This window comes from Panthera leo, chromosome C1 (genome assembly GCF_018350215.1).
Source record: "Panthera leo isolate Ple1 chromosome C1, P.leo_Ple1_pat1.1, whole genome shotgun sequence".
Classification (NCBI taxonomy): Eukaryota; Metazoa; Chordata; class Mammalia; order Carnivora; family Felidae; genus Panthera; species Panthera leo.
In genome coordinates, this window is record NC_056686.1 from 116,286,858 (window position 1) to 116,310,406 (window position 23,549).

General features: G+C 51.0%; 1 protein-coding gene across 14 annotated transcripts in view; it reads left to right on the forward strand.

The window, feature by feature from the left end:
• CLASP1 (cytoplasmic linker associated protein 1) overlaps window positions 1–19,652 on the forward strand; it is a 271,441-nt gene extending 251,789 nt beyond the window's left edge. For all 14 annotated transcript variants that reach the window (XM_042954165.1, XM_042954159.1, XM_042954160.1 and 11 more), the window contains 3 exons: window positions 9,827–10,033; window positions 11,473–11,589; window positions 18,287–19,652. In XM_042954165.1, coding sequence (XP_042810099.1) covers window positions 9,827–10,033; window positions 11,473–11,589; window positions 18,287–18,373 — 411 coding nt within the window. In that variant the 3' untranslated portion in view covers window positions 18,374–19,652. The remainder of the gene's footprint in view (window positions 1–9,826; window positions 10,034–11,472; window positions 11,590–18,286) is intronic.
• The last annotated feature ends 3,897 nt before the right edge of the window (window positions 19,653–23,549 follow it).

Consider the following 23,549-nt stretch of genomic DNA (forward strand, 5'->3'; position numbering starts at 1 on the left):
AATTCTCATTCACATACCAATTAAAATCATTGTCTGACCACGACTTAGCCAGCCCCGCTGTGCTCTGGAATGGTCCTTAGAAGCCTCCTGGGGCAGTGACCACCCGCCTATCAGTGGTTCTGGAGGACAGTGTGTTATGTGAACCTGGAGAAATTACTTCACCCCTCCCGGACCTTGGTTTCTCTTATCTCTTACCCCAGGGAATGGACTGAGTGATTATCTGTGTCTTATCCAGCCTCAAGGTACTGGAAGTTGCTATTAAGTAACAAACCTACCTTCACAGGTCCTAAGTATTCAGTTTTCCCTGAGCCCACCCAATCTTGGGAGGTGGCTAGGAACCGATTTCCTTTGCAAGTTTTTGCTCTTTTTAATGGAAAGGCAAAACCAGAAACCTATATAATCCTCTAAAGGTTAAAAGTTGCCAAGCCAACATTGTCTGAGAGCACAAACTCTGGTAAATGTTTTGGTTTTGGAGGCAGGAGGTTGGAAGTGAGGGGCAGGGCTCCAGTCTTCAAGAAGCTCATGGTTTAGTTGAGGTTAAAGCACATGTGCGTTCAGAGTGAGAGGCACTAGGACTTTGGAGTGGGCTGGAAGAGTCCAGCAAGGCTGCCTGAGGAAGCGAGAACCTGAGGTTGGCTGCGAGGAGTAGTTAGGGGGAGAATTGTAACAGTGAGCCGGGGCGGCCTGGCCTGGAGGAGGGAGCATGGGCTTAGAAAACACCCTGGGCTGACTGCACGAAACCAAGATTGCTTTCATGCTGTATATGTCACGTGGAGATGCCGCGTCCCCACCCCACTGGCTCGCTGTAGAGTGCCAAGCATAGTGCCCGGTTCTGAACGGCAGTGCTGCTGCTGTGCCACTGTTTGGGGCAAGTGACGGGTTCCTCCTCTCAGGTGAACCGGCCCTCCTGGGAGGCAGATAGGACACCGGCCGCCTTTTAGCTCCTATGGCTTCAGAAAAGGCATCCTACTAAGAAACAGCTCCTACAAAGAGACAGGCAAGAGGGCCAGTGTTCAACGTCACAACCTTTGAGTTTGGAGTTGTGAACGTGTGGATCCTCGTCCTGCTTTTGTCATTCACTGGCTGTACGACTGCGGACAAGTCACAGGAGCTCTCTCTCTGGGTCTCTAAAACGCTCGTACGCTGGGTGACCCCAAGGGAGCAGACAGCGTGATGCCCTGCAGGGCTCACGCTGTGGAAAACTGAAGATACTGTCTCCTCTGCCCTCTTCCAGCGAAGAAAGCAGACCAATTCTGAATAGAATTGTTGACAAGCTTTATAGATTTTACACAAAGCACATATAGTGTACTTTTTAAAATATATCTAAGAGGGCTATTGCAATTCGATTGAGGAAACTGTAAAACACCAATGGAAAACAGTTTTCGTCTTGGCTGCTGTGCTGGCTGAATGTATCCATGTCCACACTGGAGTAGCTGTTACATTGTCACCTCCAAGCCGGAGGGCACCCTGAGTTTTCAGACATGCAGAAGAGGAGGCTTCTGTGTGCCGCTCAGCTTCCCATCTGAGGAGGTTCAAGTTGTATCTTTTTTCTTTTTTCTTTTTTTTTTTTTTTTAAGTTTACTTATTTTTTTTTTCTTTTTAAAAGCCTCTAGTGCCTTCTTTACTGACTGCAGGGTTTGATGTTATGTCCAACAGTACAGCTTCTAGTTTTTTGTGGTTTTTTTTTTAAATGTTTATTTATTTTTGAGACAGAGAGAGACAGAGCATGAACAGGGGAGGGTTAGAGAGAGAGGGAGACACAGAATCGGAAACAGGCTCCAGGCTCTGAGCTGTCAGCAGAGAGCCCGACGCGGGGCTCGAACTCACGGACTGTGAGATCATGACCTGAGCCGAAGTCGGACGCTTAACCGACGGAGCCACCCAGGCGCCCCTAAGTTTACTTATTTTGAGAGCAAACGAGTGGGGTAGGGTAGGTCCAGAGAGAGGGGAGAGAGAGGCTCCCAAGCAGGCCCCACACTGTCAGCTCAGAGCCCGATACGGGGCTCGAACTCTCAAACCATAAGATCATGACCTGAGCTGAAATCAGGGGTCAAATGCTTAACTGACTGAGTGACCCAGGGGCCCCTAGGTTGTCTCTTTTGCCCTTCCTGACAGGCCAGCCAGCCCGGTATCTGCAGTGTCCTCCAGGATGGGACACAGCCACCTCCCAGGCCTGTCTCCCACCTAGCTGCCGTAATGCAGTTGAGAGAGATAGTGTTGCCCTGAATCTGCTTTTGCAGGCAAAGATGTGATGGCTGTCTTGTTAGACATCATGTCTATACTCTGCCTCTGGAAATTCCGCGTGCATCTTTTTAGGGGAACGCACTCCTTAAGTAGGGGCAGAGATAAGGTTTTATAACAAGATCATGTGAAAATGCTTGATTCACATTCTCCCTCTCATTTTTCTGATGAGAGAAACTGAGGCCTTGAAAGTAGAAATGTCCTCCCAGACCACCTCACTAGTTGATGACAGAACTGGCTCCAAAACTTGGGTCCGTGGACGTTGAACCTGGAGCTGTTTTTTCTTTCCTCCCTTTCTCCCTCTGGTATGGCACTGAGCCTAGCTAAGTGAGGGCTCACATGCAGCTTAAATCCTGGAATTTAAAGGAGTGCCAGTCTTTTGCAAAGGATGGGATCTCCCCAGGATACCCGTGGATACCACAACTCCGTGTGGATCCGGATCCCATTTGTATAAGGTCTTTCCAGTTTTTCCCCAGAAGGTGGCGCCAACCTTTTCCTTAGCTTCCACATGATTGAGGCACTAAACTAGGTTTTGCCAGACTGGGAAGAGTTCTTTGATTCCAGTCATTGTTTAGGAACATTTGCCGCCCCCCCCCCCCCCCCCCCGCCGGCCCCCCAACCTTTTTTTTTTTTTTTTTTTTTTTTTTGTATTAAAAAAAAATCTTTTCTTATTCAACCAATTTTTCTCGTGTGTCTGTGACAGAGCCAAATCAAACCTTGGACTTAAAACACACAATCCAAATTTTGACAAGTTCTGTGCTCTAAAAGAAACCTTATCTTTAAGCAAACACTCATCAATATTCTGAGTAATGATCTCATTTTTTAAAAAGTTCGATGAGGAAATTGTACTTTTCCTAGCTAGCTTCACTGGCTTTGAAAGGGAAAAATCCCCATGTTTCTAATCAGAGTAGCAAAATCAGCAGACTTGGGACAATTTTGGTCACTTCAAGGTAGATTATAACCTGCTTGATGCTGCTGTCTCATAAATATGCCCCACCCCACCCTCCTTTTTAAAATCCTTGCTGCTTCTGGCCACCTTGTCTACCAAACAGTATTGTTCTCCTTTCTTTCTGGTGCCCGTGTTTACTTTTGCTCTCTGCTTGCTTACATTTATAATCTTTGCTTCTTAGGTTACATAGAACGCAGGGGCAAAACCTAAAGTTCACCCTGATTCAGGCAGCTTGCCAAAAGCTGGGGTCTTGGCACAGAGAGGGAAGTCCAGAACACCTACTTGCCTTGGCAGAAGCGGGTGTCTGTCTTGGGAAACTTGCTGTAACCTCCGTAAGCAAGAGGGCCTCAAACTTGCTGCCTTGAAGTATACCTTCTGGCTTTTTGTTTTCAGACGTTTTTCAGAAAATCTTTGTGTGTTAGATACATTGGATTAAATGCTTCATGCAGGTGACATCAAGAATTCCTGGGGTTAGAAGAGGAAGTTCTCCTTGGGTGTGGGTTTTGGCTCGGCAGATCTGGAAGTTCTTTGACCCACAGCTCACTGCAGGGCAACTCACTTTCACCCGAATGACAGCAGAGTACAAACAGGTTGGAAGCAAGGAAGGAAACCTTACGATGGCACTCTCACCACGAGCCCGCCAGTATGTTTCCTTGTCTCACTGGTGCTCTCCGCATCTGAGGGGCGTGGGGAAGTTGTTTGTTCCTGTCAGGACTGTTAAGTGGCACTGCTGGCACTTGGGTCCCAGTCCGTTTCCAGGCCTATTTCCCACCCACTGAGCTGCCTCCCGTTTCCCAGCTGGGTCTTAAACATGTACATCAGTGTCTTCTACCTTGGATGTACCCACAAGGTTATCCAGTATTTTCTGATCCTTCTGGTTTTACCCCATGTCTTTAAAAACTAAGATACACTGGGGCACCTGGGTGGCTCAGTCGGTTGAGCATCCGACTTCGGCTCAAGTCATGATCTCACGGATCGTGAGTTCGAGCCCCGTGTCGGGCTCTGTGCTGACACCTCGGGGCCTGGAGCCTGCTTCGGATTCTGTGTCTCCCTCTCTCTCTGCTCCTTCCCTGCTCAACGCTCTGTCTCTCTCTCTCTCTCTCAAAAATAAAATAAAGCTTAAAAACAATTAAAAAAACAAAACTAAGACACAGACTTTCCTCAGTACAGCTCAGATTTCTGAGCCGTATGTTAGGGTACTTGCAAACAGTAATTTCGCACTGCAGAAAGGCATTGGCTTCGGAGCACACCTTCACTGCGGGACCTGCTTAGGGAAGAGATGACCCCCCCTCTTGCACTGTCCACTGGCTGCCCAGCTGTACGTAACTCAGCTACGTGCCCGGTGCTCGGCTTTCCCGAGTGCACCGTGGACTTGCGACAACCGGAGGGATGTGCATGAACTGAGGAGGAATAAAAGCACTTCATCTTAGAGTAATTCGTTGCACGATGGAAGTCTTTTAAGCGGTACGCCACCCCTCTTCAAACAGAGGGTTGCTAGGAAAAAAAAAACCAACCTGAACTAAAGTCTCTTTTCCAAAGGACAGAAGTGTTGCCTTTCCGCCCTGTCACCGGGAATGGGACCCTCCGGGCCTCCTATAGCTGATTTTGCCCAAGGGCCAGGTGGCTCGCCTGCAGATATCTTGCTTCCCCCTCAGTTTCTGGGCCAGCTCCTCAGGTGGAACACGTCCGTGCAGTTCAGTGAGGCATGCCCCAGAGGTGACTTTGCCAGTCACGAACATTTTACAAAATATGTACACAGGAGAATGTGCTTGACAAACATTTCTTGAGTAGCTCATATATATTGGACGCTGTGCCAGGCGTGGGGGGTATAGAAAGGTAGCTGAGGTGGGAGCTTGCCTTCGAGGAATTTTCTGTCTAGTGGGAGAGACCATTTGAGCAAGGTGTTGAGTGCAGTGGTGGAGGTGTGCACACAGGGCTCCCCAGAGTCGTACCGCAGCAAGCGGGTCCTGAAGGAGACCTGGCCCGGCCAGGTGAGGAGCACCAGTGAGCGACGCTGAGGAGGAACGGAGGGGCTAGCCAGGGGCTCCGCAAAAGGGCCGGCGGGGCATGTGCAGGGCCTGCCCTCAGCTCAGTGTGACCAGGGCACGGGGAGAGGGAGGGCAAAACCACAGCTGGACACAGGCAGGAGCCAGGCCATGCTGGCCTTCCACGCCACATCAACAAATGTGAGCCTGGTTCCAGGATAGCTGTTTAGAGGGATTCTTGGCGAGGGCAGACCCACTTGATGTGGGCACTAGACTGGGTCAGAGGGGTCCCCTGGAGGGAGCTCTGCTCTCTGGCAGACTCAGAACTCCCTGGTTCTCCGCTGTGTCTCCCTGTGACCCCTTACCAGCAATCCTTTATTTGTATGTTCTCTCTCTTACTCCAAAATCCACCAAAGTTGGTATTTTTTAAATCCCTATCTTAAAAAATTTTTTTAATGTTTTTATTTATTTTTGAGGGAGAGAGAGACAGGGAATGAGTGGGGGAACAGCAGAGAGAGAGGGAGACACAGAATCCGAAACAGGTTCCGGGCTCCGAGCTGGCAGCACAGGGCCCAACGTGGGGCTCGAACCGACGAGTCATGAAATCATGACCCAGGCCGAAGTCGGATGCCCAACCTACTGAGCCACCCAGGCGCCCCTTAATTCCCTAGTTTAAAAATCGAGGTTCAGACCGATTGAGTGTCTTGCCAGAGGATTGAACTCCGATTTGTCTGTGCCCATGCAACCTGGAGCTGCCTTTCTTGGGGTGAAAGGTTAAAGGTTATGCATGCACACCAGGGCCAAACAGTACTCTGCTTTTAGGGGACCTGTGTGGAAAAAGCTGCACTTTGCAGCAGATTGAGTTGGCAAGAAAAAAAATCACAATGAGTTTTCTTTAAGTAGCCTCATTCTTGTGTGTATGTGAAGTGGAGGGCGATGCCATCAGTGGGACTGAGGTCATGCTTGCTGCCTGGCTGACCTCAACCACCCACTTTCTGTGGAGGAGGCAGAGACGGGGAGGGCTGGCTTCGCATGGCCAAGGGCCCTTGAGCTGGAGGAACCCCCAGAGAACACCTGGGAAGCCTTGTGCAGACATTCATTCTGCGTCCCGCCCCTCATCAGCTTCCTTTCATCTAACCCCAGCCAACTGCAGACACTCCTCAGCTCCCCGCCATCCGCCCCCACCTGCTTCTGGGCTTGGTTCCCCACTTCCTGGGGCTTTGCACCCTCTGCACAGACCAGCCCATCCTGCCCAGCACCGTGAGGACGGGGTCCGGGCCCACCCATCGTCCTCACTCCTGTGGCCTGCCCTGAGCTCAGTCCCTGACACACAGGAGTGAACGAGTGTGTGCATGTTGTACACAACAAGGCAGGGCCAGTCGTGGTATGAAAGAAAAATTGCTCTTACGGGCTTACCAAGAATAGGATTCTTTGAAAGTAAAATGACCTCTCTGCAGTGCTTTGCACCCAAGCCTGACTTTGCACGTATATAATAAGTGCAGACAAATCTTGGATGTTCTTGACCCCTGTCTTCTCTCGTGTACATAGTATTTACTCTTGAACCATGCTGATCGTGGTCCCCATTTTGACTCTCGGAAGGATTAATCCATAATCCCGATGTATGCCCCCACAGGTGTATGCATTGTGTCCAAGAGCGTACTGGTCAGGTGATGGGGATGTGAGCTTACTTAATGAGACCCCTAGACTGCAGTCAGTGCCTTAAGGAGATAGCAGGTCCTTCCAGGGAAACTTCAAGAGGCCTCTAACAAGAAATAGAGAACTTTGAGAGTTCAGGAAGGCAGGGCTTTAAGTAGGAACATTCCCCTCAGGCAGACAGAATGAAGTTCAGTCCATCTGTAAATGTTGAACACCTGGTAAATGCCCAGCCTTGCTGTGTACTTTGGGGTACAAAACAAGTGTGCCAGCCCGTCTGCTAGGCCTTGCAGCCTGTTTGGGAAGGAGACACATGTGGAAATGTTGGCAAGAATGTAAAGCAACCGACATGAGGTGCCAGCAATAGAGAAAAGCTCTACAAGTTGAGAAGAAGAGGTCATCCCGCTGTTCAAGGAGGGGACGTGGTCAGCCACGCTTCTGTGAGAGACAGCGAGTTTCCTAAATAGCAGAAGAGAGCTTATGGAATCAGTAGGCAGTAAGCAGAAATAGCAGCGATTATTATAATCATAGTAACGTTCTCAGCCAACACCCAGGGAGTGCAACTCCATGCCGGGGCTCAAATTCTGTCCCGGACGACGAAGGGCCGCCTGCTTCTGGGGTGCAGCACCCTGTCCTCCCTGCTCTCCGTGAACCAAGGGCTGAACTGTGAACTTTCCCTGATCTCAAAAGCACACTTAAATTTTTATGAATCCGTTTTCCTTACCAGGAACATTACTATGGCAGTTTTCCATGGCAACTTTTCAATATAAAAAATACGAAGAGGAGAATAAAATTACCCATAATCTAACCCCCTGAGATAATGAGGGAACGTTTTGTGCATTTCCTTCCAGGTTTTCCACCGCGTTAAATCCCAGTGTTGGGACATGAGCAGCCCAGGGAGAACCTCCAACTGTCAGTGCAGCATGACCAGCCTTAAAAATACCGGGCTTTTGTTTTACGTCTATTTGTATTTATTTTGAGAGAGACAGAGTGAGCAGGGGAGGGGCAGAGAGAGGGGGAGACAGAATCCCAAGCAGGCTCTGCACTGTCAGCACAGAGACCAGTGTGGGGCTCGACCTCACGCACTGTGAGATCATGACCTGAGCTGAAGTCAAGTGTCGGCTGCTTAACAGACTGAGCCACCCAGGTGCCCCAAATATAATGATTTTTAAGTGAGATGAATTCAGCTCCCTTGTGTTGGAAGGAGTCCACTTTACCGTTCGGAGAGCAGAGCAGACACACGGACCTATGAGGCACACTCCGGGAAGTCAGTCCTGTTCACAGGGTGGCGTAGCCCCAGCTAAACTGAGCTGCGTCTTTTCCCAAAGCCGTGACTGCAGAGCCCCAAGATCTGGCCCTGTCCCTCCTAGAGTGAGGGCACAGTGGTCAGGGCTCTACAGTGACCTCCTGCAGTCCATGTGTCCACCATATGGCTCAGGGTGCCCCTCTGTGTGTCCTGTCCTCCCTGGCTTGTATGCATGGATGTTTTAGCCCACCCTTGCCCACATCTAGAAGATGCTTTCCAGGTAGTCTGCCTGCTGTTCTTGTTGGTCAGTCTGCTTCAATCACAAGAGCACTGGGGATATTGAGGCTTAAGCTGGTAACCTTGGTCTTGTTGCTGAGTTAAAGACAGCTGCCTTGTTTCAGTAGCAGAACACAAAACAGAGAAGAATCTGGGTGGAATGAACAGTCCAGGGCTGGCAGTCGGAAAAAAAGGATTAGATTTTCATTATATTTTATGAGAAAATGCATACACGGGGACGCCTGAGTGGCTCAGTCGGTTAAACCTCCGACTTCAGCTCAGGTCACGATCTCACATTTTGTGAGTTCGAGCCCCGCGTCGGGCTCTGTGCTGACAGCTCGGAGCCTGGAGCCTGCTTGGGGTTCTGTGTCTCCCTCTCTCTGTCCCTCCCCCACTCCTATTCTGCCTCTCTTTCTCTCTCTCAAAAATATATAAAAATTTTTTTTTTAATTCTAACTAAAAAAAAAAAATACGTACATGTTTACAGCCTGGTGTTTTTTGCTTATCATTTATATACATACCCCTGTGTCATGAATAGGAGTAACTATCGTTTACTGAACATGTAGTACATTTTGACACCACTTAACAAATGATTTCTGTGAGGTATCCCCATTTTACAGAAGAGGAGATGGGGGTTAGCACTTGCGAATGCCACGGCTGGCGTTTGCTTCCAGCCCTCAAAGGCCGCAGCCTGCACTCTTTGATCCTTGCCGGGTTTTGCATTTAGCTTCTATCTTTATTACAGAGGCTCTTTTTGTGGCGCTCCTGGTGACCTGTAGCACAAGGACTCAGTGTATCCTAGTGCGCTGGGATCTCTTCACAGGTCAGAGGCCGCTCCTTTGGCTGTGAGGTGGCCATTTTGTGCACTTCCTTCAGAGTACAGGGTGTGGTGATACGGGCACGGAGGCTTTCCTTGGAAAAGCCTCTCCAACTGCTTTACGATTAGGTGCCTTCATGGAATCATAAGTCTTGAAGCCACTGATTTTTCTTCCCGGCTTCTCTCCAGTTACTTTAATTGCAGCTGTCCCCCGAGCTGCTGGAAAGCATTTATGTTTACTTCTTTTTTAGGTCCTAATCTTCTAGGACAGAGACTCTCAGATTTTCCCGTACGGGAGACCCTCTGAAGCGCTTACTAAGACAGCTTGCTGGGCTCTAGTCCCCAGTCTCTGATTCGGCGGGTCCACGGTGGGGCCAGGGAAGTTGCATTTCTAGCACGTTCTCAGGAATGTCGCTGCTGCTGCAGGGGAGGTAACACTTGGAGAACCGCTTCTCCGGGGTTTCTGGTGGAAGCCGCATTCCTACCTTCCCATGCCCCCCATCCACTGGAGAATCACCCTCAAGACCACCTTGCTCTTAACTGTCTTGTACAGAATTAGCCCGAGGCGTTAGGTGACGTGTGTCCTCTGGCTCCCGAAGTTAGGCAGCAGATCGCTTGGTCTCCGGGAGCTCACTTGTTTGGGGGAACTGGTGTTTCAGGTGGTGAGAGCAGCCGAGGAGGCGGCGTCCACGCTGGCCAGCTCCATCCACCCAGAGCAGTGTATCAAAGTCCTCTGCCCCATCATCCAGACGGCCGACTACCCCATCAACCTCGCCGCCATCAAGATGCAGACCAAAGTCGTCGAGAGGATCGCCAAGGAGTCCTTGCTGCAGCTCCTCGCCGACATCATCCCGGGCTTGCTACAGGTGGGCCCCCTGGGCAGCTGGCTGGTGCCTGTCGTGCGGGGCTGTGAGGCCGGGAGCCGATGCTGCCCAACCTGGGTGCCTGGGGCTTTGCCCTCCTCACTCACTTGAGGGGCGGGTGGGAAAGGGCAGGTGCCAACCTGTTTCAGAACCCGCGCAGCTGTGTGGCTCGGACACCTCAGGCCCTCTCTCTCTTGTTTTCTAACGCACCCTCCCCTGAATGTGGCCGAAGAGCTTCCCGGCAGCCTAGAGCTGTGGCTCCCAAAGTGAACTTTCTGTTTACTGTAAATATATTTTGGTCCTTTCATGGTTGTCGTTGTTCATGCCTTCAACAAACCCTTATTGCACATCTGTGGGCCCCAGCCCTGGGCAGGGTGGGCCATGGGAGTGCAAAGTCAGATAATGGTTCTTGCTCTGCTATCCAGCACATATTCATGGAGAGCCTTCTAAGTGCAAGGCACTGAGTTAGACTCAGGAAGATGTTTTGCTGCGCCACGGCATAACCCCAGGGGTGTTTCAACCTGCGTGGGGCACAGTACAGCTGTGCCGGCAGCCGGAGATGGGGCACCACCTGCCGAGTTACTGTAGGTGCGAGTGGGGGTTTCCTGGATCAGAGGCCAAGAGGTGATTTCACAGAAGAGCTGGTTTAGAGTTGGGCCCTGGAGGGAGAGAGCGACTTCAGTGGGGAAGGTGGAGAGAAATCAGCTTCACATTTAAGAAATGCTGCTGCTCACTGAGCGCTCGGCTTGGGAATTTAAGTACAGACTGTTGAGACTGGATTATTCCAGGCAGAGGAAAGAGCAAGCCTGAAGCATCCTCAGGGCTGTTTGGAGAGCAGCAGTCTGTCTCATTTGCGTGGGGCAGGGGCCAGGCCGACAGGTAGACGGAGGCCCGGTTGTAGAGCGCACAGGTGTCAGGCTCCGGGCCCGGATGTCCCCCACCCGCTTTGGGTGGTACAGAGGTTCTGCCCACAAGAGCGAGGGAGGCAGTCCTCGTTTCTTGAAAGTTTTCATTTCACACAAGGTTTGCTTTGCCATTGGGAGGATATGGAAGAACCGAGCTGTTTTCCCCCTTAATTTCCTTTCCCATCTCCCTCCCTCCCTCCCTCCCTCTCTCTCTCTCTCACGCTCTCTCCCACGTGTCTTGCGTGGTGCTGCTGTGGCAGCTCGCGTTGAGCAGCACATAGTGCAGGGGAGGCCGCTGCTACTTGCCAGCCTCCCTTCTCCACCTGCAGGAACCAGTTCACTCTCGACACTGTTGAGTATTGACCTCCCTGGAGCAAAAGCTCCCTGGGTCCAGTGGCCGGTCTCGGGTGTGTGGTGGTTGTTAGCGCCAAGTCCAGGGTTGAACTGTGAGGGTATTTGCGGAAACCTTGACGAGACATTGACCGTGAAGCAGATCTTTGATCTCATTTCCTTTTCGTGTCCCCTCTGCCTCTGTAGGGTTATGACAACACCGAAAGCAGTGTGCGTAAGGCCAGCGTGTTTTGCTTAGTGGCGATTTATTCCGTAATCGGAGAAGAGCTGAAACCTCACCTCGCACAGCTCACGGGGAGCAAGGTACGTATAGTGTTACACGGGCCGACGGCATGCCTGGGCTCTGCCAGCCGCCGAAAATCTGCTTGTCTGCAGCTCTGGCCTCCACACAGGCTGGGTCCCTCGTGGGCATCGACGCTGAGGACCGCGGGCTCTCCCCCTGGGCCTTGCTGACGTGCAGGCGCTGTTGTGCGCGCTCTGTGTGTGTCGATCCCTTCATTCGTGACGATGTCCCTGTGGGATGAGGACACTCATCCACATTCAGCCGCGCAGGGACACACAGAGCTCTCACGCCAGAAGCCAGGCCACGCTGCCTCTCCTGTTCCTTTCAGGGTGTTTTAGAATGGGGGGCAGAAAATGGGACAAGAGACCTGTTGGCTCATTGCAGCTGAGAGTGGCCAGAGTGCTTACTGGTTTAAAAATAATCTTCAGTCTGATGAGCCTGTCGGGGGACAGCAGGTGGAGCTCTGGCAGGAGAGGCAAGGGCGGGAGCGGCCGCTTGACCGCTGGGGCCTTGCAGGCCTCTGGCCGGCCGTGTGACAAGGCAACCCCAGGGGCTGCCGGGGGGGGAGTAGTGCAGCAACATGGAGTTCAAAACGCCCTGGTGGTGGTCTGGGTAAAAAAGCGTGAAGCTAGAGGTGCCTGACATGCTCCTTATGAAAGGAAGAATCAGCAAGTGAGGCCGCGTTTCTTTCCACATAGAGCTGTTCCTTTGGCACGGCCAGCGGGGCATCCTAGCCAGAGGCTTGCCTCCCCAGAGTTCTGGCAAAGCCAGAAGGGCATTCCCCGCTGTGCTGGCGGGGGCTGTCCTGGGCGTTGTAGGGGGATAAGCAGAACCCCTGACGGCCCTCTAGATTCTGGTAGCGCCCACCCCTCAGTCATGAGAGTCACCGTCAAGGCTGCGTGCAGCCAGATGACCCCTGGGGGGCAAATCACTGCTGGCCGAGAACCCCTGAGAAGTCAGCGGCTGGGTTGAAGGGTGGTTTGGGGGCTACTTCGCCTGACTGCATTTTCCCCTTCTCCTTTCCTTTTCTCATCACTGACCCCTTCCCCAGCCACGATCTGGAAACTCCCAAGCCGAGAGTCACCAGCAGTGTGCTAGGCCCGGAAGCCGCCCCTCTCTCCGGCCTCTATCTGGCTTTCTGTCGGTGGTTCCTGGCAGCAGTGAAAACTAGAAAACTATATTCACCAAGGGGATTCAATTTTTAAGGCTCATCCCCAGATAACAGACCCCGGTTTTGTCTGGCAGTTGCCCTGTGCCATCACCTCATTTGCCCCTTCTAGTCAGGGACTGAGAAGACGCAGGTGTTCCCTCATCCCTGTTGTGCAGCTGACCTGCTGCCGTTCCTCTCAGCGGTGGCCTTGGCTCTGGAGCCCACGTCCTGATCGGTCCACTCAGAGGGCGTAGGGAGGCTGGGCCTCAACCCTTCTTCCTCGGTAGCCCGCTTCGTCCCGCTGCCCCAGTCCTTGGACGCGATAGCTCTGGTGTGTTAGCAGGACCTTCGGAGACTCGCATACACCTCTGTACCAGCAGACATCAGTCGCTGATGGACGTGGTGCCAGGACGGCCTCAGTTTCCTAGACCGGAAATAGACAGACTCCGGCTGTGGCTTCCCGTTGCTCTGTGTGACCCGGCCGATCAGAACACTCTTCTGTTGCTTAACAAGTGATACCAGGCTCTGCGGAGAAAGGCCTGATGCAGGGTCGTGGAAGGAATGCATGGGGGGCATTTGAGAGTGTCCCGTTGCCATGGCAGCAACACCAGTTTTGGGGTCAAACAACCTGCCTTCTGGTCTCTGCCCTCCACTTCCTAGTCGTGTGACCCTGAACAGGCTTTCTTTTCTTTCTCTCAGTTTTTAAAAAATTGTGGCAAAATACCCATCACATAAAATTTGCTGTCTTAACCATTTCTGAGTGTACCTTTCACTGGTGTTAATACATTCACATTGTTGTGGGACCATCCCCACCATCCGCCTCCAGAACTTTGCTCCTCGTGGAAAACCGAAACCCCACCCCCTTTAAGTAGTAATTCCTCAGAACTCCCTCCTCCCAGCCCCTGGCCACCACCATTCTACTTCAAGTCTCTGGATTTGACTCCCCGGGGGCCTTGTAAAAGTGACACCATTTGTCTTTTTTGTGACTGGCTTATTTCACTTAGAATGATGTCCTTGAGGTTCGTCCATGTCGTAGGTTTGTCCGAATTTCTTTCCTTTTTAAGGCTGAGTGCTACTCCGTTGTGCGTACGTACTGCAGTTTGCTTGTCCGTGTTTTGGTGACGGGCGCTTCTTTCCATCGTTGGCTGTTGTGAACAATGCTGCCTGTGAAGCTGTGTGTACAAGTGCATCTTTGAGACCCCGCTTTCGGTTCTTTTGTGTCTACGGCAGGACTGGAATTGCTGAATTCCATAACTTTTCCGCGGTGGCTGTACCCTTTGACGTTCCCGCTGACAGCACCCGAGGGTTCCAGTCTCTCCACCTGCTCACCGACACTTACTGTTTTCTCTCTCTTTGACGGTAGCGGTCCTCATGGCTGATACGAGGTGGTTCCTCAGTGTAGTTTTGTTATGTGGGGCATCTTTTCACATTGGCCAGTTGTGTATCTTCTTTGGAGAAATGTGTGTTCAAGTCCTTTGTCTATTTTTGAATTAGGTTTTTATTTTTTTAGTTGTTGAGTTTTAGAAGTTCTCCATATATCTTGGATATTAACCCCCTGTCTTTTGCTGCATAATTTTTTTTTAACTTTCATGAAGTCTCTAGGAATTTGTCCATTTCATCTGGGTTACCTAATCTGTTGGTGTACATTTGCTCATAGTGGGTTTTTTTTTTTAAGTTTAGTTATTTACTTTGATTTTTTTTAATGTTTATTTTTGAGAGAGACAAAGAGAGAGAGAGAGAGACAATGCGAGCAGGGGAGGGGCAGAGAGAGAAGAGAGACAGAACACAGAATCCAAAGCAGGCTCCAGGCTCCTTCCTATCAGCATAGAGCCCAATGTGGGGCTTGATCCCATGAACCGTGAGACCGTGACCTGAGCCGAAATCAAGAGCGGGACGCTTAACTGACTGAGCCACCCAGGTACCCCTCATGGTGTTCTCTTAGAATCTTTTTTATTTCTGTAGAATCAGTAGTAATGTCCAAACATTCATCAATGCTTTTAGTAATTTGAGTCTTCTTTTTTCCTTAGGTAACTGAGTTAAAGATTTGTCGATTTTATTTATCGTTTCAAAGCACCAACTTTTGGTTTCCTTGGTTTTCTCTATTGCTTTTCTATTTCATTTATCACTGTCCTAATCTTTATTATTTCTTTCCTTCTGGGTTTAATTTGTTCTCTTTCTAGTGCAAGGCATAAAGTGAGGTGGTTGATACGGGCTCTTCCTTTTTTATTCTAAGCTACACGTTTCCTTCTTTGCGCTACGTTTGCTGCATCCCGTAAGTTTAGGTATGTTGTTTGCATTCTCCTCTGTTTCCAGATACTCTCTAATTCTCCGTGTGATTTCTTCTTCGACCCATGGGCTCTTGACCAGCGTGTTGCTCAGTTTCCACAAATTGGTGAATTTTTCCGTTTTCTTCCTGATACCAATTTTTAACTTCATCCAGTCGTGGTCAGAGAAGACACTCTGTATAATATCTATTTTTGTGAATCTGTTGAGACTTCATATGTGGCCTTATTTTAGTCTTTTCTGGAGCATGGGCCACATCCACTTAGGAAGAACGTGCATTCTGTTGTTGGGTAGTGTTTTGCTGTGACTGTTAGATCGAGTTGGTTTATTGTGGTGTATTAGTTTTTGATGTCCTCGTCTTCTCTCTGGGTCTTCGGTCTATTAAGAACAAGGTACTGACGTCTCCACGTGAACCCCAGTTCTGTCAACATTTCCTTCTTCTATTTTGCTGGCGTGTTGTTATACACAGACGTGTCTGTGCTTGCATCTCCTTGGTGTATTGACCTTTTATTAATACATAATGACTTTCTTGCTGTCTTGTAAACTTTTTGATTTAAAGTCTGTTTTGCCTGGGGCACCTGGGTGGCTCAGTCGGTTAAGCATCCGACTTCAGCTCAGGTCATGATCTCGCAGTGCGTGGGTTCAAGCCCCACATCGGGCTCTGTGCTGATGACTCAGAGCCTGGAGCCTGCTTCAGGTTCTGTGTCTCCCTCTCCTCTCTCTCTGCCCCGCCCCCACTCACATTCTGTCGCTCCTTCTCTCTCTCTCTCCATCTCTCTCAAAAATAAACACTAAAAAGAAACAAATTTAAACTTTGTTTTACTCAGTGTAATTGGTACAGCCACCCTTACACCCTTGGTTACTGTTTGCGTGGAGTCTCTCTTTTCAGCCTTTCACCTTCAACCTCTTTGTGTCTTAGTAGACCTAAAGTGAGTAGTCTCTTGTAGACAGCGTAGTGTTGGAGCGTGTTTTCTTTACCCATCCTGCCAGTCTCTGTCTTGTGACTAGAGAGGTCCGCCATTTCCATTTGAAGAGACTGCTTGCCGCTAAGGAGAGACCGCCGTCACAAGCTGGGGTGTGTTTTCAGTATACCGTAGAGCTTTTCCTGTCCCTCATTTTTCTGCGGTGTTTGCTTTTTGTACTGAAATGTTTTAGTTCCCTCCTCATTTCCTTTCGTGTATATTCTGTAGCTGTTTTCTTAGTAGTTGCTGGGGGGATTACATTGGACATGCTAAGGTTATAACACTCTATAATTTGAATTTATACCAGCTTATGGAGCAAGCTTCTGAACCCCAGCCATTTCATTTGTAAGACAAGAGAGCCTGTTCTGCCTCCCTCAGAGGATTTTTGTGAGGCTCAAATATGATCGTTAGTAAAAGCTTCTTGTAAACTGTGAAACCACGGCCATGTCATTAACTCTGTTACCATCATTTCCTTGTACTTGTGCTTACATTCTGGACCACACTGGTGGATACGTCAGTGGTTTTGATCGCAAATAAGCATAACGGTGTTTGCACCTCATTTTGAACCAGGCTTTCACAGAAATATAACTGCCTTGTCTTGTAGAACGTTTTTTCTTCTTTAAAAAAAATCTTTGATTCGACAAGTATGTGTTAGGAATACTTGCTTTCCTCACTGTACCTCTAAGACGTGTGGGAAAAGCAAAACTTCGTCCTGCCCTGGAGTGGCATGAAGTGTGTCCGAGGACAGGACTGACCCACAAGGAAGCCTGCCCAGCAGCCCAGGAGGGCCCGTTGTGTGGAGCAGTCCCTTGGGACTGAATGGGGGTGGGGCTTGGCAGCACTGGGCTGAGCTGCAGAGGGAGGGAGGCGGGAGCAGACTGCAGGAGGGGACCACCAGAAGAAGTGAGGAGGGGTGTTTGGAGGACATGTTTTCTGATGAGCTACGGAGGGCACGTGGACGTGGTTTCGGTCTTCGTTTTGCAGGAGGGGAAGCTGAGGCTCAGAAAATGTTTTGCCTGTAGTCACACAACTAGTTGGTGGTGGAGTTGGTTCTGGAACCGTGTGTGTGGCGATCCCAGGGATGGATCTCCCTTTGTGGGAAGACACACAACGCAAGTGTTTATTTCAGCCTGTGTATCTACCTTTGGGTGAGCGGTCAGGGAGACTTGGCCTCTCTCAGGAGCTCTGTGCCGTTGCTGTTCCAGCCCCCACTGGAAGGTAGTTGGAGGGCCCGCTTTCCCATGCACCACACGCTGGGCCTCTCTTCCTGGGTCCCCCTGGAGACCAGCCTCTCCTCCCCTGGACTCAGCCTCGTTGTGGCCTGCTTAGAGCAAGGAAAGCAGGTAAAGAGCCGTGGATAGAAAATATTTCCCAGTCCCCTTCATCTTGCAAGTCGTGTGTTACGTGGACGTTTACGGGCATTCTGCTTCCACAAACACTTGTTTCTTTTGGTTCTTAGTATGAGCAGGCAAATTATCAACATAACGCATTATGATTTCAACAAGTATTTAAGAACGAGCACTTAAGAACCTACAGTGTTACACGGTGTTCTGCATATCTGGAGGGTCCAGGGGGGCTTACGTTAAAAGCATGGGAGATCTCAGAAATGAAAGCCGCTTTCGTCGTGAAGCGCTGTGCCCATCCGAGGTGATGTGACTTCACGACACGCCGTTGGCCTCAGTGAGCTCTCATCTTACGGGAAGGAGCAAGCGAGTGCACTGCCAACTCCAGCACGAGGCAGGTGCCCGAGCCACAGGAGCTGAAAGGAATGGGTGTGTCCCGATGAGCAGGTGGGGGGAAGGCCGTGGAGGCGGCCTTCTGGATAGGTCTCCGATGCCGCAGCACTTTGGTGGGCCCAGAAGGGGGAGGAGAGAGGTGTCCGTGTGGAGGGCACAGCTGCAGCCGAGGGGTGAAGGTCAGAAGACCTGACCTGTACCTTGCCTAGCGGATCTTGTCCCTGTGGAGCTGGGCTCACACCCTTCTTTCCCCGCCAGACCACGTGGAGCCACTGGCCGCAGTCGCCCCTTCACACAGCTGCTTCCAGGGAGCCCTTGTGCCCCCTGCTTAGAGTGCTTAGAGTGACGCTTTCATTCTTTCTTGAGAACCCACTGCCCCTCCCCCCGCAGACTCTGACCACTCCCGTGGCCGTGGCCCCCCCCCCCGCTGGCAGGTGTGCGCCGAATGCGTGGTGGGCACTCAGTGTTTGTGTCCTGAATTTCTCAACTAAGGGACGTGCTCTCTTCTGATTGTCACCTGGGGTTTTTCATCTCCTGCTCCCTGATTGCCTTCCTCCTGCTAATCTGTCACGTCTTCTCTTTGCAGATGAAGCTACTCAACTTATACATAAAGAGGGCCCAAACCACAAACAGCAACAGCAGCTCCTCCTCCGACGTGTCCACACACAGCTAATGGCAGCGCCAGAGTCTCTTTCTGTCGCCCTAGAAGCAATCGGTGGTGCCTCTCAGAGACCTTCCCCGCCCCCCGCCCCCCCATCGGCTGCCCAGTCAGTACACGGAGGCCCGCAGATATTTATTACAATCAGTATTTTGGTCCCTTCCAGCTTTTGTGTAGAATCTTACTGGTATTGAATGTAAAGGAAGCAAGGCCTGTTTTGCAGTCTTCGTACGAAACAAGCGGAATAAGAAAAGAGCCATACTTACCCATGTCTTGTACAGCCTGCTGAGATCATAAAACCATGTGTGTGGGGTGCAGTTTTCGCAAATCAGAGCTCTCTAGCCAATACATGGTAGAAAGGAGCATTTTCTTTTAGTTAATAACATTGAGGAGGGTATGTTAATTTGTGTTTCTATCTCATCTTCGCTTACTTCTTCTGGACACGGACTGTGACACCAGGAAAGGGTCGTACGTCCTTCAGTTGTATTGTGAGACCTACTAAGAACGTGAGTCAAATCCCGGCAAGAAACAAACAGAGGCCTGAAGACCGTCTTTTAACAAACACGTGGGATTTTGCTTGTACACTTTCTGGACTGGAGGCCCAGGGCCCCCTCCTCAGGCCCCTTCCAGGACGGGCTCCCAGCGCCTCTGAACCCTCCACTCGTGCTATCCCCACCCAGAGCTTCTACTCGAAAGAATTGTTTCTTCCGTTTAAATCCAAACAGAAAAGTCCAGGTAAATGTATAGCATCCCTTAGGGGGAGTGCCTAAAGTGGCATTTCGTGAAGCCTGGAAGATACAAGAGAAGGCGTGCGTGTGTGTGTGTGTGTGTTTATTCACTACGCAGATGTTGGGGAAACACTATGTTAACAGGGCCTCCCCTGTGGCCTTGCTTCTTGGTTGGGCTTTTCTGATTCAGCACCGTCTCCTCTCCTGTCCCCCAGCCTCCACCTCAGCTGCTCAGTTCGAAGTGTTCTGGCCAGTCTGATAAATGATAACTCTGCCACCCCAGTTTTGACTTCTTGGTTTCATTTGGGATTAGGATCGAAGGAAAATCTAGAGAGACCAGGTGTCAGAATCCTTTTTTTTTAATTTTATGGACGGAAGTACTTCCTTGATCATCTGTTGAAATAGTTGTTTGAGGAAAAAGTAATGGCGAGTGGCACATTGCGGGAAAATAGGATTTGAAACCCAGTTGTAATGTTTCTTCACTGAGAAATTACCAGAGAAACTACCCTTCCTAAACATTTTTCTTAAGGGTTTCACTCTCCAATAAAAGAGACTATAAAGATTTAGAGTCTGGTTAAAATAAGTTTTGAGTAAAATTCTTCAAGTGAAATGGAAATTCTTGTTGCAGTCATGAAGCCTTCTGTCCTCTCTAAATTGAACTGGGTTTTCCCTGAGGAAAATGCCTGTTCTGGTGTTACTTTGTAATGAGGTGTTTGCTGTTCTGATGCAGAACCCCCCTTTGCAGCCAGAAGCACCCAGAAGCAGAGACTGGGGGGTGGTCCCGCTGACACCTACAGACCACCCCCCAATCTCTGACCCTCCCGCCTTGTTTGGAAGTTGCAACACTGTAGCACACACAACTCATTTTCACTCAGAAGGTATTTTTAGATACTTTATTTGGAACTAGGCACTGAAAACAAAGGTCCAGGAACAGTGAAGCCAGGGTGCCTTCACTGAGAGAGAGAGAGAGAGCGCGAGAGAGAGAGTGCGCGCGAGTGTGTGTGTGTGTGTGTGTGTGTGTGTGTGTGTGTGTGTAGGGGGTATCTTGCACTTGGAGGGAAGTACCCCACTGCTGCTGTTGAAGGAACTTCAGGGGTGCATTTTAAGTGGTTGAATATTATTGACTTATTTTTGGCTCAAAACATAGCAGGACCAGGCCTTACTTTCATTGATAAATGACGTTTGTTAATATCTCACTAATGGGATTTCCTTTTTACACTCAACAAGTGAGTCAGGGCACCTTTTGATTACTCCTCTGTTGTAGAAATGTGCGTTCTGTGCGTTCTGCTAGGTTATTTATGAGTTCTTGTATGCCTCATGCGTTTGGAAAGACCTTGCCCCTTGAACTCTGTGACTCCCTGCCTCATGCCCCCCCCCCCCCCCCCCCCCGCAGCTGGGAAGAAGCTTGAACATTGCCGAATGTCCTCATTGTACTCACAAAGGGCTAGCCTCGAATGTCACTTCCCTGACCTTCAATCTCCCCACCTAGAGAGGGATACAATCACAGGTCTCTTGGCCTCAATCAGAACTGCTGCCCACGCCGGCACCGCCACCGGGGAGACTCGCATGCCGCCGCCACCACCTCACCGGGAGGGAGCCGCGCCCACCGCTGCCCCCCGAGCCCCGACAGCTGCCTCGCCTTGCCGCCGCCTCCCTGCAGGGCTCCTGTTTGGACGAAACACTCAAAACTGCGAAACCGTGTTTGCCTCCCCTGTTTACCCGACAGTCCGGGGGCCCCCGAAGAGCCCCACCCCCCCCCCACCCCCGTGCCCTCCCTCTGCAGGCCTCGGTGCGCCCCGCAGGCTGCGGTGGGCGCGGGCACGCAGCTTTGTTCAAGTTCGAGTCCACTGTGTGTGCTTCCGCGCGGGCCGCAGGCAGCCCAGGACGGCCTCTCTGTGGCTCCTCACTGGCTTGTCCTACCCTGCGCAGGTAATGCAACCAATTTTGGTCTCATCAGTCTGATTTTTTTCCCCTGCCGCCCTTTATTTATCGAGCATAATACTACACGTGAAAGAACAGCAAATAAGAACTTTGTAGAATCCCACCAGGACTTTGCTAACAATGATATTTGGAAAATAGAAAAAAAAAAAAAAAAAAAAAAAAACGCTCTGAAAACTAGCAGCCACCAAAATAGTTTTGTTGGCACTGTGTTCACACGCATGGTCCCCACACCCCCAGGTTGGGTTTTTGGGTTTCGTTTTCGTTTTCAGGGGGCTTTTCATGTTACATCCATATCTGTATTTATATCTTATTTGTTTCACTCTCAAGTGTATCATGGCAAATGTACAGATTTTTTTTGTTAATAATGTGCTAGGATTTGCTAAAAAAGAAAACAACAAAAAAAAAAACCCTTTTGAGTTTGCCCTAGAATAAATGAATCTTAATTCAGTTTCTTGATGAGAGCAGTCTCTTTCCTCTCCGGGCCCTGTAGATAGCTTGCACCGTGTCCCAAAGCCAGAATGTGGCCACACTTGTGGGGACTTGGAGAGGATTCCATCAGGGGAGCTTCCTCTAACACACAAGTCACACTCCAGGGGGCGTGTCCCCCGCCCTGGGGGCTGTTGTGAGCAGGCTGGACCTCGGGGAAGGACATGGAGAGGGTCCCCTGACAGCTAATAGGATCACAGGCTTAGGAGGAACAGGTCTAGGACACCAAGGGCACCAATCCACTTTTTTGGGTTAAAAAAAAAAGGGTTTTAATGTTTGTTTTTGAGAGAGAGTGTGAGCAGGGGAGGGGCAGAATTGGAAGCAGGCTCCAGGCTCTGAGCTGTCAGCACAGAGCTGGAACCAATCCACTTTTTCGAAGCCTTCCTTTACTTTTACTAAAACAAGATTGAGTTTTCCATTGTGCCCATCATGCATCTCAGTTACCACCACCCCATGACTCAGAGCCCCTCTCCCTGTGGCCCACCACCTCCTACCCCTGTTTGACATGTGACAGCATGGTGATCGCAATCAAAAATACCTGGGCTCAAGTCCCAGCCACCCCATCCCCACCCCCACAAGTCACTACTCTTCCTGCCCTGGTGGTTCCTACTTTTTTTTTTTTAATGTTTATTATTTTTGAGAGAGAGAGAGAGAGAGAGACAGCAAGCAGGGGAGGGGCAGAAAGAGGGAGACACAGAACCGACCCAGGCTCCAGGCTCCGAGCCGTCAGCACAGAGCCTGATGCAGGGCTTGAACTCACAGACCAGGAGATCCATGACCTGAGCTGAAGTTGGCCGTTTAACTGACTGAGCCCCCCCCTCAGGCGCCCCTGGTGGTTCCATTTGTAACGTGGAACAAGAACGACTTCACGGAGGGGCTGTGAGGGTTAATTGGGGTGATGTCAGTGAAGCTGCCGGTGGGTCGGTGGGTCGAGTAGGTGCTGCAGACACCCCTGCCCTGCCTCCCGCGGTCAGGAGGGAAGTAACCGCGGGCGGAGCCACCCCCACAGGCCTGCATGTTCCGTCCATCATCCTGTTAGCCAATGTGGAAAACCCCCGGGGGACAGACCGCCCGTCAGGCAAGGCAGGCAGCACGGCTTTACATATTTGGGTCTCTAACCCCTGGTGCCATTGCCCTGCCCTTCCCAGGGCTGCCAGTGAGTCCTCGCCATCTCGAAGAGGGTCATGGGCCACAGCTGTGGGGCGGGGGGCACAGAGGCCTGCTGCAGTCTGCAGCACTTGGCTCTGGGTCTGAATGATCATCTGTCCAGAAAGTACACGCTTCCACTCAGTCTTGCACTCAATCGTAGAAGATTCCAGGACCCCCTGAACCTGTCCGAGCTTCCCAAGGTGGAAACCTTGGGAAGCAGACAGCCGGGCGCCACCCCCAGAGCAGCAGGTTCTGTAGGACTGAAGGGGGGCCCAGGAGGGTGCGTGTCTAACAGGGTCCCCGGTGATGCCAGCGCTGCTTGGTCTGGGATCGCAGCTGGAGAACCACTGCAGAGCACTTGCCTTGAAACACGGCGGGTGGTTTGGTCCCCAGCTTTCCGACGGGCGACAGAAGCTCTTGCAGGAAACAGCATTGGCTGCAGCAGCATCGGCCAGATGGCTGCTGACATCACAGGTGATGGGTGGTGACTGTCTGACTTAGCCTCGCGACTGGGACTTCGAAAGGGAATGGGGTGCCGTCAGCAGAGGGAAGCCGGGAGCGTCTGGGGCAAACGGGACGTAGGGCCCCCCAGGCACAAAGCCCCCTGCTCAGGGGAACGCTCTTCCCGCAGAGCCTTCACCCAGGCCTCCCGACCCCTCGGTTTCCTCCGGTATTTATTAACTCACCCTGAAGTGGCTGCAGGCAAGAGCGGACAAAGGTCATGTGAATGGGCATCTAATCCCAGATTATGTATTTAAAAAACATGAAAACGCTTCCACACCAGTGCCCTCCTCAGACGGCGGGCCCGCTGCCAGTGCCGAGGCCCCAGAGGTTGTGCGCTCCGGAGGCACAGTGTCCCCGGGCACATTCCTGGAGGCTCTGGGGTG